General features: G+C 36.6%; 1 protein-coding gene across 1 annotated transcript; it reads left to right on the top strand.

Moving 5' to 3' along the window:
- Positions 1-308: 308 nt before the first annotated feature.
- Positions 309-14947, top strand: FGL1 (fibrinogen-like 1). Its single transcript, XM_009080099.1, has 8 exons — positions 309-385; positions 5006-5079; positions 7713-7893; positions 9129-9288; positions 10454-10551; positions 11481-11569; positions 12788-12975; positions 14788-14947. The coding sequence occupies exons 2-8, from the start codon at positions 5029-5031 to the stop codon at positions 14945-14947; spliced, it is 927 nt and encodes a 308-aa protein (XP_009078347.1). The 5' UTR covers positions 309-385; positions 5006-5028.
- The last annotated feature ends 946 nt before the right edge of the window (positions 14948-15893 follow it).

Consider the following 15893-nt stretch of genomic DNA (forward strand, 5'->3'; position numbering starts at 1 on the left):
TCTCTATACCTCTGAAGGTCTCTATGTATCTCTGAAGAGATTTAGGCTCTGATTATGGAAAGCACTGGAGTATATAGGTGAATATGATGCAGAGAGCAGTTTCCTGGATCAGAGCAGTGAATGATCCTTTTGTTATTTTTGGTCCATTTTTATTTCAGAACTGTTGTGTTAGGCACAGAATTACCGTCATCTCCTTCTTATGTTGCAACTTAGTCTTGATAGCTGCAACTTCCAGTAACATTCCAGCCCAGTGACTCATAGCAGATGTAAGCCACAACTCTACAGATTTTAATAGGAAAACAATCGCAGCTTGGGAAGGGCTCTGGAATTCTTTGCATCAGCTTAAGAAGATTTAACAACTTTGAGTTCTGTCCAGAGGTTAAAGGTAAACATTTTAGGTACCTGTACGGGAAGAAGGAAGACTTTGGCTAATTTCTATAGTTCTGGTTTAAAAGCAATATATTTTGAAGGCCATAGAAGTAGTGTAATGTTGCTAATGGTGTATGAATGTTTTGCCAGGATCTAGCTGTTTTCCTACATTTCTAGGTAGTTAATAAACCTAATATTCAAATCTGTAGTTTCTAAATTTCTGTTCACTATGTGGCTGTATGAACATGGCTGCTTTTAAAATCCAAAAGTAAATCAAATAATGAATTATTGTCCATTTTTCAGATGAGGAAAATGGGGAAATTTTTTTAACACCACCTTATTAAAACTAAGCTAAATTTGTGCATGATTTCAATCATTAAAACCAGTTTGAATTTTAAGAAAGCAAACAAAAATATTTCTAGTCTTTACCTATCCTTTAAGCAGATTATCTCATATTTATTGTACTTATTAGCAATGCAATTCTTATTGACACTGTGCCAGCAGAAACAGGGATCTGTATTCCATCTACTTTGCCATCACCAGAATTCAAAAACAAAAGAACAGGCTGACAGCTCAAAATTTTCATAGCACAGAATTTCTTTAATGTCCTCTAATTGATTTAGTAAATTGCTATTGAAAGACCTGGGAAAAAAAACACATCAAAATTAGAGAAAATTTGAACATAGGACTGTTGTCTGTGTCGCCTGTAAAGAAAGCCCAGGCAGGGAGAAGGAAAGAGGTATCTTTCTAGAATTTTTATTCCGTAGCTTTGGAGAACAATTTCTGCACAGCTGTGCAAGTGCATATTCCAGATGTAATCTTTGAATAGTAAATGAGTAATCTCATGGATAAAATTTCAAAGTTTCACAAGTGTTGCCCTTAAACTTCATCTTATTAAAACAGAAAGTGATTCTTTTTTTTTTTCAGCTAACTTCTAAGGGCTTGTGTTTTCAACCTGAAAATATTACACCAGGCTTTTCTCACTCTGTCAGATATGCGATAATTAATCCATGTCTACTGTCTGAGATTAAGATTTTCCCTGAAAGGGATAGCCCCTGCACAATTCTTTTGTCTTTTCTTTTTGTTAAATCAACACAGATGTTATAACAAAGCCTTGGAAGTCTCTCAGCACTTATTAACTCTTCGGGTTCATCTGTGACTTGGATTAAGTTTTGTAATTTTTTGCAGAGCTTTTTAGAATGAACATTTTTATTGCATTGTACGTGAATGTTTATCAGCAAATAGCTGTATAACAAAAAGGGTAAATTGTAAATGACTGAAGAAATTAGTTTAAGAAACTGACTTTCAAAGGAATCTGCCTAGAGCAAGATGTTAAGCTTACCTCGAACAGAAATTTAACTTTACATATTACCAAAGAGCATGGATGTGCATTTTCAGAGAACTGTTACTAATACAATCATCACTGAAACTTTTGGTAGAAGTGTGAAAAACTAAATGAACAGATACCCACATTAATTCTAAGACCGAACCTGTCGATTTAAGTAGTGTATGGAAGGTGGTTTGAACCAATTTTCTTGTCACTGTAGGGTTTACCACTCAGTGAATCTCATGTCACTGCAACTGTGGGACCAGGTGAACTACAGGAGTTTGTACCTGCTGAGAAACTGGCTCAAAGTTGCAAGGTCAGGGATCAGCACTGCTGGCTCCCCTTGTCTGGGTCTCCCTGCTGGGCTGTGACAGAGTCAGAGAAACACTGTTAGGTCACCTATTTCCTTTCAGAGCTTGAGTTTTCATGTATCTTCCTAATTTCTTTTCCCTTTCCCCTTTTTTTGGAGGACACCAGCACAAAGATTTTGGTCTCCTCAGCCCTACTAAAGGTCCACTCTGTTGGGGTTTTTTTACCTGTGTCTTCTCTGTTTCAAAGTCTTCCCCATTTCTGACTGATAGATCTGCCAAATGGAGCTCTCAGTTGCTCCCTCTTTATAAGCCTCTTAATTGTCTTAACAATCATAATGAACTCCTATTGTGAGTGGTTACAGGATCAATACTCCGTCCTGAGCTTACTGTCCAGCTTGCTTTCTTAAAAATGAAACCCCAGGACTAAAATACCCTGACCAATGTATTCAAATCATCAAATTTAGAAATTTATGAGACTGTTATTGTATTTTTGATACATCTTTTAAGCATGTCTTAGTTCAGTGCTAAAGCTGATACATGCAAAGTCGTCTTCCAAGTGCAGCCATTATGAAGTCTCCACAAGAGGAACTTGCTTTAGAAAGAGACATCCTTTAAATAGAAAGGTGACTTCATCTAAAGGTGACAAACTAAACCAACTGCACACAGTCTACACTCCTCAGTTCTTTGTTCTTTTTGTGCAGCTTGCTCATAGTAGCTCACTATGTGCCTCATAGTCTTCTATTTTTTAATTTTTTTTTTCAACGGCATAAATTCCTCTGAACAATGCAAGATTTACTTGCTAGACTTTTTTTAAAAAAAGAATACTGTATTTGTAAAGCTGTGCAGCCCATTGAAGATTGATTGTGTTATTCAGATATTCAGAGTCTGAAATCGTGATTGAACAGTTCAAATATTATGAGAGGGAGAACACTGTGATTTTATAACAAAAATTACAGAAGATGAAGCAGAACACTTAAATATGAAACTTCCAGTGAAAAAAATATAGTCCCTTCTCTCCTAGAAAACATATTTAAAATGTGCATGGGGTCAGGATAGCAGTTACCAGAGACAGATCATTTGCAGGTTATCCAGATAGCTAATGGACTCTTTTGGTTGCTCCTGGCACAGACAGTGTCATCCCAACAGATGGGAACAGCTGCTTTCAAAACAAAGGTGGCTGCAATAGCTAGAATTACTACTGTTATAAGGCTAAAGTGCATGTTTTATCCTGGCAGAAACCTCTGAAATCTAAATAGCAGAATTCATTACCAGACAATTCTTGCAGATTTCTCATACACACACACACACACACACACACACACGTTCATCTTTTAAACCTGTAATTCCTAGGATTTACCACTTCAAACAATATCAGGACTTGTTCCATTGAGTTATGGTAAAGTTTTTAATTCAAATAATATAACATTTATTTGGTTAGCATGAAAAACAACTGACAGCTTTAAATTCAGAGACTTTATGACATAGAAATAACTTCACCTAAGATTTTCATTTGCTCTTTCTACTCAAGAAACATTTTACAGGCAAGTTTTTATGACATAGAAATAACTTCACCTAAGATTTTCATTTGCTCTTTCTACTCAAGAAACATTTTACAGGCAATTTTCAATGGATTTCTTTGGAATCCTAAGAGAGAAACATAAGCTTAGTATAGTGCTTTGCAGCTTAATGGTAGATGTTGTATGTGTCCAAAGTGCTAAAAAAGAGTTCTGAGCTGTCTGTAACATGAGTCAGTGGGTACAGAGTACCCTCAATCCTTCGTGTCTGCATCAGTCCTGTGCAAGAAGTGGTATAACAAGTTATATACTGATACACATAGGCCTCGCAGCTTTCAAATATGCTTTCAAACCAGACTGTAATTTTAAAAAGTATCATAAATATTTTCTAGGTAGGTGCTGAAAACCGAAATTTGGCTTGGCTGTAATTTGTACTCTTGCATGAAGTTTTCAGACATTGGTAAAAATAAAGTTGTACTTGTCCAATTTTACATGACTTAAAAGACGTTTCTCATAAGCACCTTGTTTGTACAGTAAAAAACACAATCTGCAAAAGTTCCACTGGGGTTTTATACTAATTCCTGCAGAAACATGAGTGGAAATTTTTGTACAGTTGATGTTTCAATAAGCACATGCTGATACTGACCTCTATTATAGGTCTGACACTTTGTCTAACCACAAATGTTTTAACATGTCACCATCCCCAGAAGCATTCAAAAAACATGTAGATGTGGTGCTTAGGGACGTGATTTGGTGATGGACCTGCCAGTGTTAGGCTATGGTTGGATTCTACGAGCTTAGTGGTCTTTTCCTTAATGATTCTACGATTCTGTGTAGTTAGTTGATTCAGTTTAATAAGTAGAAAAAAGAGTGGACACATATTCTGGTTTAAACAGTGATTAGCATGTGCTAATAGCGGTCAATTGAAAGTTGTCATCCTTGTCACTGTTAGAATAAAAGCTGATAACTATTATGCATTTTCCCCCCAAATTACTCTATAACAGTAACATTATCTTGATCCTCTCCTGGTGCACACAAGTTACATCTTTAGTTCAAGGACAACTAGCCCCACTGAGATTTTAATTACTTGAATATAACAGGGAGTTGTCTCCCAAATGTAAAGGTCTAATAAGGAATATTGCCCTGCTGTTCAGCTCATTTTAAAATGTTTTCTGCTTTAGTCTTGTATTGCAATAAAATGTATGAGTTTGAATCTTGAATTGCTGTCCTAAAACACATGGAGAGCTCTGATAAAAAGTGGCCTGAAAGGATAAATTCTGGTTTTACTGGGTTTTGAAGTTGTATTTGTTCAGATTATTTTAGGCATTTGTAATGAAGCCTAAATATACATTGTATTTACAACTTACAAGTAAAGAATCACAGGTTAAATAGATTCTTTTGAATAAAATTTAAGATGTTAAGTGTAAATATTTAGTTTTAATGTTTAAGTTAACTAGTATTTAATTTGTTCCTCTACTTCACAGCTTCCAAAATTAAGATTTTGATAATGATTGATTTTGTCCTTGCAGCTAGCTTGATGGATGTCATTGACAGCTCTGTAAGTTCTAGTAATTAAATTTGTCTATAGAGTTTCTTCTAATTATTGCATACTTTGTCCTCCACTGCATTCACAATGCATCTCATCTACATGGGATGGCAGAACTCCTGATAGAAAAGATTAAAATTCATAACAAAAATGAAAGAATGGGGAAATAACCTCAAATGATGTTCAGTGGGGGCAAGTTTCCAATAAGGAAAGTGGAAACAAATGCATAAATATAAAATGGAAGATAAATGACTGGGCAATGGCACTGAAGAAAGAAATCTGACATGAAAGAGGAGACAATATATGTTTACTAAAAAAGGTATCACATCGTGCCTCAAGAGGCACATTGTACAGAAGGCAAACAAGACAGCTAAACTACCATTCAGGAGTAATGCTAACTCAGAATAACACCTTTAATTTTGACCAGCATACTTACAGAAAGGCAAACCCCAGGAACTCCTAAAGCAGTGGCTGCAGCAGTAGTATTTCTGGTCATTGACACTCAGGATGAAGAATGTTTCTGTCCTTTTCTACCTTGTCCACTTGCCATACAACTTTTTCCCCAAACAAGATCCAGAGCTTCATATTCTTGCTTGTTCCCATGTAACTACATTGTAACCCACACTCAGAAACAATGATCGAAGCTCCTTCACTTTCTAGCTCCCAAAACCTTCTGCTGTGTATTCTGCCTCACCAACAAAAACCCTGACAAAATCACACGTACTTGACTGCTTAAAATACCTCTAACCTCACCAACTCTGCACTGCCTGTCTTGGCTGTCCTTCCTAGTTTGATATTCAGGTCCTAAATAGCAGAGACCTGAGAGTCTGAATTGTTGATTCATACCTGCCTAGGTGGAAGTGGTTGCTGAATTTACAACTAGAAAACCATCATTGTTTATGGCTTACATTACCTTATGGAAGCCTTTTGTTAAGATAAGTAGTTTATAGGGGCAGAATAGGAAGCATCTGCCTCTGTAGCCACTTCTACTCAGTGGAGGAAAAATACTGCTAAATTTTACAGAAGCCTACTGAGAAAGGCATTGCAATTAAATGCTTTCTTTAAATTAATTTTCATTTGGAATATTGTGGTCTTTAGCTGACCCCGTGCATAAAACCTGGGAACATTCTGAAATTTATCCCTAAGTTTTCACATTTTAATCTCATTAAAACACTAATCTGAATATAAAGATCCTTTGGAGCTAGTTTGTATTCTAAAAGGATAGGAAATAACACCTCAAATAAAACTTTTTCATTGCTCTAGTTTTCATAAAGTATTCTGAATCTAATTTCTATCATTCATTTCAATAGAAGGTCCCTAGCTGCTAAATAATTCACACAATAATGAAATAGAGGCTGCGAATGCACATTAATTGCATCAGTTGGTTAAATATGGGGCTGCATGCCCAAGAGCAGAATTGTCAGCAGTTTTTAGATAATTTCTTCTCAATGCAGTGCAAACAGTTGTTTGACTGAAACAGAACAGGTTGTGTTCAGTCTGGTTTCAGTTGGTGGACACCCCTGTCTGGGCAACAGCCACAATGCACTTCACGTTTTGTTGAGTATTTCAACATTGTAATATAACTTTGATCCATATTAATCCAATGATTTTCGAAGAGTTATCCTGTGAAAAAGTGTAGTAGCACATTAAAAGAACAGTCTGGTAACCTGCAGATCTAAAAGCTGCATTGACCACCCTGAAGTTGCACAGACACCTTGTGATTGTCCCAAGGGAAAAATAGGTGTGGAATTCCAAATATGAGAATTGTGGTTTAGCAGCAAAATGTAATGGGATTTGACTGGAGTTGACAGAAAGAGGCTGAAATCAGGGAGAGAAAGCAAAGTAGCAGATACCAGTACTTTCCATATGTAGGTTACTTTCAAAACTATTTCTGCTCAATCTTTTTTTTTCTTATAGTGTAGTTACTCAGTATGGCTAGGCACTTCCTATTTACTCTCACTTCCTCATTAAAACCTCTTTTTAATCAGGAAATTGCTCTGTGTAATGTAAACATATTACTGTTCACCTTATAATGAATGTATTGTCTGTAAAGCAGATGAGAATCAGCTCAGAGTTAGTATTTCATTTTCATGAATTAATTCACATTTTTTAAGTAAACAATAAGAAAAGATCTATTTTAAATGCAAATTTAAGAATAATATTTAGAGACACAGCCTGTTGCAGACTTGTGTTTAATTTGTTTCAAAGGAAAGGACCTTTTATGGCAGTATATGGAGTAGTGTCATACTGAATTTAGATACCAAGTTTTTCTAAGGAATGATAATACTTTTTGAGACATTTTTGATAGAGGATAAGTCAGAGTCTGTACTACAGTGGATTTCCTCAAAGTCCCCTCTCCACGTTTGCACTGAAGGCTGGTCGTTAATGAGCAGTAAAGAGAAGGTCTCTTTGCAAAGCAGGTAGATGTTTGTAATATATATCTTTCATTTATTACCCTCTGTAATATATGAAATAAATTTAAACAGAGGTAGGAATTGAGATGGAAGTCAACATAGGAAATTGTGACCAAAGTGTTTTATTCAAGTTAAATTTTATTTATGATTTGGTTGGTTGGCTTTTTGTGTCACATGTTAAATGTCTCAATTTTTTTTTGATTTTGCAGTAAGATATGTTTTCCTCTCTAGGATTCACAGAAATGTTTTCAGGAGCAGATACGACTTCAGGGCCAGGTGAGGCTCCTGGAACATCGTGTGAAACAGCAGCAGTTAAAAATTACACAGCTTTTACAGAAGAAAGAGATTCAGTACAGTGACAGAGGAGAAGAAAACAGTGTCATTGACTTGGGAGGAAAAAGACAGTATTCAGGTTAGAAATGAAGTTATTCTTTTCTTTTCCATTCATTGTAATGACACCCAGAATCTTTAGCACAATTTGGCCCATTGACTCATCATTTTAAAAGGTCATTGTAGAATAATGTTTGTTTAAAACACAGTGTTCATCTTTTACCTAGGCCTGCTATGCAGGGAGAAATTGTTAATGTCAGATAGTGTAAGTCAAATCAAGATTGAAGCAGTTTATTGATTTATCAATAGCACATAAATAAAAACCAATCAGTGAACAATGAATATTAGCAATAAATAATTAACAATATTATGAAATGGATGAAATCACAGCATATATCAAGGCATCAAATATCATAAAGCGCCAATAAAGGCAATTAAAGGCTATTATAAGTCTGACTTCTAATTTTAATTGTGCATTTATTTATGTACTCAGCACCCTGGATTACTTTTTTTATTATTATGACTTATTCATTTGTTACTGGAAAAGGTTATTAAACCCACATTTATCTGAAAGGTATTGGTCCTTTCTTAGTATATGGCTTAGTTTATTTTCTTAAAATGCTATGTAAATAACAGATCTAACTTGTTGCCATTTCTGATTTTATTTTCTAATTATTTTTTCACTTTCCTTATAGCTTGGAAAATGCTTTTCCCTGTTCATACGACATTACTGCACTCAAACTGCTGTAGCATTTTGATATCAACAGAGCTGGATAATTTGAGAATTACTAAGAAATTGAGAAATTCCACACTATATACACCTACTAAAAATTAAAATATGTTTGTGTTTTGTTAACTTACTAAGAAATTAATAGACAAGGAAAGCTATTTTCTATAAGCCAATCAAACATTCCCTAGAAAGACAACTGCTATTTAAATCATGTTTTCTGTTAGAGTTTATTCGAATTGACTCTAATGTGGATAATACCACTGAAAATTAAAAGTAGCACCACTTAAAACAGAGGAATCATTTTGCCAGTCAGATGAAAACAAAAGTTAGAATATTTTATGGTGGAAAAGTAATCTTTTAAAGAGGTGCCAAAATAATTACAGCTCAATAAAGTTTTAAAGCAACAGAAATACAAGAAAATGCCCCAAAGTAATAGAAATGTGTTTGCAGAGGTATTTTCTTTTTATTAACCTGGTTCACATGTGATTTTTACATGATATGACTTGGTTACTGTATTGACTTGATTTCTGATTTTGTCACAAGTATAGGACTAAAAAAGCTGTGTGCAATGAATGTTTTGTGAACAGATTGTGCAGAAATCTACAGTGATGGCCATAAGGAAAGTGGATTTTATAAGATGAAACCTGCCCAGAGTCCCACTGAATTTCTTGCCTTCTGTGACATGTCTGAAGGAGGTGGTTGGACTGTTTTTCAGAGACGTTCTGATGGCAGCCAGGATTTTGATAGGTAGGTACTAGACTTGGTCATTAAAATTGGAAACAAAGTGGAGAAACATTAAACCAGATGGAGCTAAGTTAAATCTGAACTTTAGAAGTATGTGAACAAGTTGCTATCCCAGATTAAATGGAGGAATCGTTATTCTGTGGGACAACCTCCCAGATGAGATACCAATTCAGTCTCTGGCTCTGGCTGTCTTCTGTGAGACATCTCTTCTAGTCTTTTCTGACAGCTTGTGCACTTGACATGAGGACACTTCAATGTCAAATGCATTAACAATTGTTGGAACAAAGACCCTTAATGATGCGTAAAGGACTACCTTGTCTTTTGCAAGTAGTAAAAATCTAAAATTGTAAAGTGTAAGCAAATTGATGGAACCAAAATACCATCAGTATGAGAGAAACCCACCAAAAAGGAGTTTGTAGCTCATGGTAAAATGCCTCCAGGAAAGATACAATGAGTGAGAACTTGATTTGTGGACACCTAACCTCATTGCCTTTGCCAAGACTCACACATTTTTTGGGAAGTCTCCAGAAATGAAAATATGAGCCAAGAAAATTTGTATTTAGAACTTCTATAACACATGGTCAGACAAGCTACAGAAGCAATCTGTAGCATCTTACAATTATTACCCCCACACAACCCTCCTTCTTCTCCCTTGCCAGAGACTACCAGCTCCTTAAGTCGCAGCAACTGCTTTATCTTATGGCTGTGTGTCCACAGCCTTTCATCCACTGACTGATGTAGGTTGCTTTTGATCAGGGAAATGGATTATATTTTTGACCCATGAGAACACCTCATGGAACCAAAGCCATTGTGAAAGTATTTCACAGCCACTGTAGGCAGGGAAGAGATTCAATGTTTCAGTATATACATTAACTGTTGAAATGATGCACCAGTATTAGTTTTAAAAAAATTAGAATCAGTTAAGAACTCGAAGCTGGAAATGGCTAGCTAATACCTGAATTTACAATTTTATGTATCCAGCTGCAGGAGTTTCACAGCTTGATCAAATCACAGATAATAAAGAAACTATGCTTGTGGTACACTTACATATTCACTTAGACCCCCTAGATTTAATCAGGAAAAACGTTTTAATTTCAGGTAAACTGTATAATGAACATCCAAACAAACTTGCTTTTTTTGATAAATTAGTAATTTATACTCTTTTTAGAGTCTGGGCTGACTATGAAGAAGGCTTTGGAAATTTTGTTTTGAAAAATGGTGAATATTGGCTCGGAAATAAAAATCTTCATTATTTGACTAATCAAGGTAAGATTTGTATTGAAACAATAGCCTTTTTGTTTCTGTTTCTTTGCTCTTTCTGGGACGTATTTTGTTGCCCTTTTTTTTGTTAGCATAAATCCTGAGTTCTGTTGTTAGACTTCATGGACTTCTCCAAGTTTCAAAAGAAAAGACATTTGAATACATTTTCTACCAAAAGGTTCAAAACTGCCCTTGGGCCAATGGCTACAGAGAGTCCCTGTGAAACAGGGAACAGTAGACAGGAGTACACCTTAAAAGAATTGTCTTTATCCGTTTTGCAGTCAGCATCACTAACAGTTCAGAGCCAGGTAGTACACTATACCCATTCATTTAGTCAGAGCATTATGTGGCTGTGTGGGCTATTACATGAAGGTAATTCTAGGCTGGTCCTGTTGATCAGGCCAGTCATAGAAAGCTATTTCCATCTTTCTAATAATTGTTCAATCTAAGCTAACCTCTGCTTTGTTGTAGAATGCTGCATACACAAAACTTATCCATTGACTTAGCCACATAAATCATATGGAAATCAGTGCCACCAGGATATGATCCTAGTATAACTCTTATTTTCAGAGTATAAAAATCTAATTTTCTTAGGTGAATGTTTATTGATTGATTCTCACTATCCTTTCATTACCACCTCAAATACTTTACTAAAATATAAATCCAGTAAGGCCATTTTTTTTTACATTTTTAGATATTTTTTTTCACATTGGAAAATCTGTATGGGAATAACTGCACAATTTTCTAAGCTGACTCAGGTGAATTAAGGCAATGAATGGCAAGATATGCTTTAAGATGCATAATGAAAGAAGATAAAATCCCATAAAATATGCTGTGGTGAAAGAGATTCATGATAAAAACATAATATTTTGTTATTTTCTACTGTAATACTTAGTTCTGAAAAGTAGTGAGATTTGTGTTGTTATTTTTTAAAGGGAATTACACTTTAAGAATTGATCTAACTGATTTTGAAGGAGAACGTCGTTTTGCACAATATGCAAGATTCAGAGTTGCAGGAGAAGAGGTAATAAAATGTTAAATGTCTCAAGGTTTTAATGAAAATGTGACTTCTGTAGACAGACAATAAACATATAGTTTCCCTAATTTTCATAAAGTTTTGAGCAGAATCTTATTATCATATTTTCTTTCTACGCATGCTTGTAATTTTCAAATATGTAATAACAGTGGTTTACACTGACAAAATAATTTCACACTTTCTGTAAAACTTGTGAAACAATTGGTTTAGCAGCCATGGATAAAAGCAGTTGCTGACACTTTTGTTGATATTACCAGCAATAACGGTACATGACATTCTGAGTTGTTAATGCATACTGCAAACTAGCCCTAATATTCACAGAATCAATTAGGTTGGAAAAGACCTCTGAGATCATTGAGTCCAACCTATGACCTAACACCACCATGGCAACTAGACCATGGCACTAGGTATCATGTCCAGCCTTTCCTTAAACACCTCTAGGGATAGTCCACTCCCTGGGCAGTCCATTCCGATGTCTAATCACCATTTCTTTGAAGAAATTCCTCCTAATGTCCGACCTAAACCTCCCCTGGTGCAGTATAAGACCATGTCCTCTCATCCTCTCACTTGTTACCCGGGAGAAGAGGCTGAACCCCACCTGACTACAAGCTCTTTTCAGGTAGACAGCGATAAGGGCACCCCCGAGCCTCCTCTTCTCCTGGCTAAACAATCCCAGCTCCTTCAGCTTCTCCTTATAAGACTTGTGCTCCAGACCCTTCACCATCTTTATTGCCCTTCTTGGGACATGCTCCAGCACCTCAATGTCCCTCTTGTAGTGAGGGGCCCAGAACTGGACACAGTACTCGAGGTGTGGCCTCACCACTGCTGAGTACAGAGGGAGAATCACTGCCCTAGTCCTGCTGGCCACACTATTGTGGATACAAGCCAGGATGCTGTTGGCCTTCTTGGCCACCTGGGCACACTGCTGGCCCATGTTCAGCTGGGTGTCGACAAGCACCCCCAAGTCCTTCTCTGCTGTTTTATTATGTCATTTCTACATAAGGTTAATGACAATTTTTACCCTTGGTAAGCACCTTTACAGCACTTCATTATCTAGTACACAGTTTTAAGTGGCATGACATTTCTTAGCATAAAAATAGTAGCAAATGGGACAGACTATTTTCGTCTTTGTGGTTTCATTCTCTAACATGCTAAGGGCTAAATACACATGGGAATTTTTTTTCTTTTCTTCACATTGTTCATTAGCATTCTTATGAGATGGATTGTGGTGAATACTCTGGGACAGCTGGTGATTCCCTCACTGGTGGATTTCATCCTGAAGTAAAATGGTGGGCTGATCATCGAGGAATGAAATTCAGTACTAGAGACATGGATAATGACAACTATGAAGGGAACTGTGCCGAAGAGGAGAAGGCTGGCTGGTGGTTTAACAGGTATTTTGATTTTATACAGGTACTGTCAACTGTTCTGCTTCATGTGTATGCATGCAATAATAACATAAGATAGAAGATAGGATTGGCATTGTTTGATTTATTTGCAACATGCCCTTGTCCTCTACCAGAGATCTCAGTGCTGGTAAGACTGAGGCTTGCCTTAGAAGGGACAGCACTTACCACACAGCTCAAGCTGGTCTGTGATAACGGTATTTACCATAGGTCATCTTTGTTGTCAGGCAGTAAGGAGAAGGTAATTCTGCTCCTTTAAGGTAACTAGTCGTTACACAAGTAGCTCTTGCAGGGTTTGTAGCTGCTTCCCTGTTGTGCTTCATTCTTGCATTTCTCCTGCATTGCACTCGACCAGATGTGGCAGCCCTGCCCATAATCTGACAAGCTAAACTAGTACCAGGTTATCAAGACTCATTTTTTGCACCTCAGTTCACAGCGTCTCACTCTTGTTATTCCTTCTGTATGAAGATGGTGATGTGTCCACAGTTTCTGTCAGTGAGAGTGACTGGACTGAGAGGAAGATTTGTTTAAAAATAGACTTCAGTAAAAGAATTTTACAATTCTACTTACATTCAAAAAAACCCATTCAAAAAGAAAGGATAAAGCTGGTAGCCTTAGCTGTATAGATCAGCTATATTCTTTCCTGTAATTAATTAGCTAAAATTAGCTATGAAGAATAACTATGCAATCTAGCTGTGTAACAGAGAGGTTTAAAATACAGCTCAGGGAAGCATACTACTCTCTCACTGTGACCTCAGTTCACTTGGCAGGAGCTGCCAGGCTGGATCAACTCCATTGTTTCTGTTGTGTCATCCTTTGTTTCTGTTTTTAACTCCTCATTTTCCAAATTCTATTTCCATAACTAGTCTGTGACCACCTCAGCTAATAGGATGTAGCTATTAACTCAATGTTTCACAATTAACTATGTACCTTAATACATTTTTACTATATTTGCATGGATAGTGTGTCAGCAGAATGTTTGAGAGATATGGAAAAAAAGTCACATGTAGACAAAGGGTGTTTCGCATTTTTGAGGAAAGCTAAGATATAAAAGGAAAAGGCAACTATATTTGAATTCTTTTCCATAAAATCAGAACTTTTATGGATTTAAAGGAATATTTAGACCTCAAGTCGCATAAAACTCAGGTATCATGCCATGGAGTTCATTAAGAGTGAATCACAAATTGCTTTAGTCAACTGTGTCCATTTTTTGTCCTTTAAAACCTTTTTTTTTTTTAAATATTGGATTGGCCAGGACAAAAGAATGACTCCTTTGCAGAAGTGGCTGTACAGCAGAACTTGTCAGTTATTTATACCTTGTAGTTGGTGCTACATAACTACTAAAGATAGCTGACTCCTACTAGGCTAGTTCCTCCTCTTAAAGTGACAGTCTGTCTGGATAATGAAAATTAGTTACTAATAGTGTTATTTCACTACCTTGCACTGACTTCTTTTTTGTGTTAAGCCTAACATAAAACTGAATACTACAATATACTAGAAAATGTCGGTATCATTAAATCCTACTCAAAAGAATAGCACAGGAAAAACTCTGAGAGTCAGTAACATCAGAAAACCTGTGAAAGGACAAGCAGAACTTTTGTTTCAAAGGGAAGAACACTTGCAGTTGTGCCCTAATTAAACTGCTATTGTTTAGGCACACAGAAGTCCATAAGTGCAAATTTCTGCAGCTGTCAAACTGAGCTGTTTTCAACACGGCAGAATTTTTGACACAGAAACGACACATGCTTGAAACGTGTCGGCGGGAGCTCTCACCGCTGTTTCCCTTTTCTTTCCCACCAGGTGTCACTCTGCCAACTTGAACGGTTTGTACTACAAAGGTCCCTACGCTGCCAAGACAGACAACGGGATCGTTTGGTACACCTGGCATGGGTGGTGGTATTCCCTGAAATCTGTTGTCATGAAAGTCAGACCAGCAGGCTTTGAGCTTGATATTGTGTAATATTTTTATTAAGAGGTTTCACCTAGTTAATCTTTTAGCAAATCATTCCAAATTAAAACAGATGGGCAGATTTTTGATTCTCATCTATGCATATACAAATCTGGAATAATTCCTCTGCAAGCAGTAGCTTTATGAGATGTGAGAAGACAATCTGGCCTATGAATCTTTAGATACAAATACTAATGCTAAAATGTGTACAGGATATTTTTTAAAAGGCAAGTGTTCACCTAGCAATGACATCATCAAGATGAAGAATTTTTGACTTCTGCAGCAATTACAAATCCTTTCGCCTTTAAAAACAACAGTATTGCTCTTATATTGTCTCAAAAACGGAAATTAATTGTACTTATTACAATAAAAAACTATTTAAATACAGGCATAAGGCTAGTTTACTCAGTGGATGGAACATTCTTCCTTTGGAATGGTTCAAGACTTCAGAAGTGAGTTTCTTGTTGATTCCTCTGATGTATTTGTTGCATGTGTTGTGTACATAGCATACATAAAAAGGATAAAGAATGAGGCAGAGAAGTGAAGGAAGAGAAAGAATGGTACCAGGCTAGAATCAATTGAATCCAGCATAGGGAAGTGGATTGTCTGTTGTTGCTGAAGCATTTCTAGGGCTGGTCACATCATTTCAAGCTAACATTTTTAGATGGTCAGCAATTATGCTTTGCTTCTTCTTGGTAAACATTATGTCTTTCCTCCCTGGGCTGCAGGGGACTCTGTCCGGCTCCGACCGTCCCGGGCCCGCAGACTGCGGGCGCTGCCCCCTGCCCCTGGGGCAGCCCGCAAACCCACGAACGGGGCTGTTCCTAAGGAATGAAATACTACTAGAAAACTTTGAACAAATTAGAAGAACCCAGAAGAAAATACTCAAGAATAAAACAACTTTATAATCATTCATTATGTTAGTTCAAGCCCCAGACTCCCCCGAGCCCGCCCGCGC

This window comes from Acanthisitta chloris, unplaced genomic scaffold, assembly GCF_000695815.1.
Source record: "Acanthisitta chloris isolate BGI_N310 unplaced genomic scaffold, ASM69581v1 scaffold7588, whole genome shotgun sequence".
NCBI classification, from domain to species: domain Eukaryota; kingdom Metazoa; phylum Chordata; class Aves; order Passeriformes; family Acanthisittidae; genus Acanthisitta; species Acanthisitta chloris.

Excerpts from the sequence above, each read along its gene's own strand:
- FGL1 (XM_009080099.1), top strand. The coding sequence starts at position 5,029 with ATGATTGATTTTGTCCTTGCAGCTAGCTTGATGGATGTCATTGACAGC. Across the intron at positions 9,289-10,453 it reads GGCAGCCAGGATTTTGATAG|AGTCTGGGCTGACTATGAAG; the intron begins GTAGGTACTAGA and ends TACTCTTTTTAG. Across the intron at positions 11,570-12,787 it reads TCAGAGTTGCAGGAGAAGAG|CATTCTTATGAGATGGATTG; the intron begins GTAATAAAATGT and ends ATTGTTCATTAG.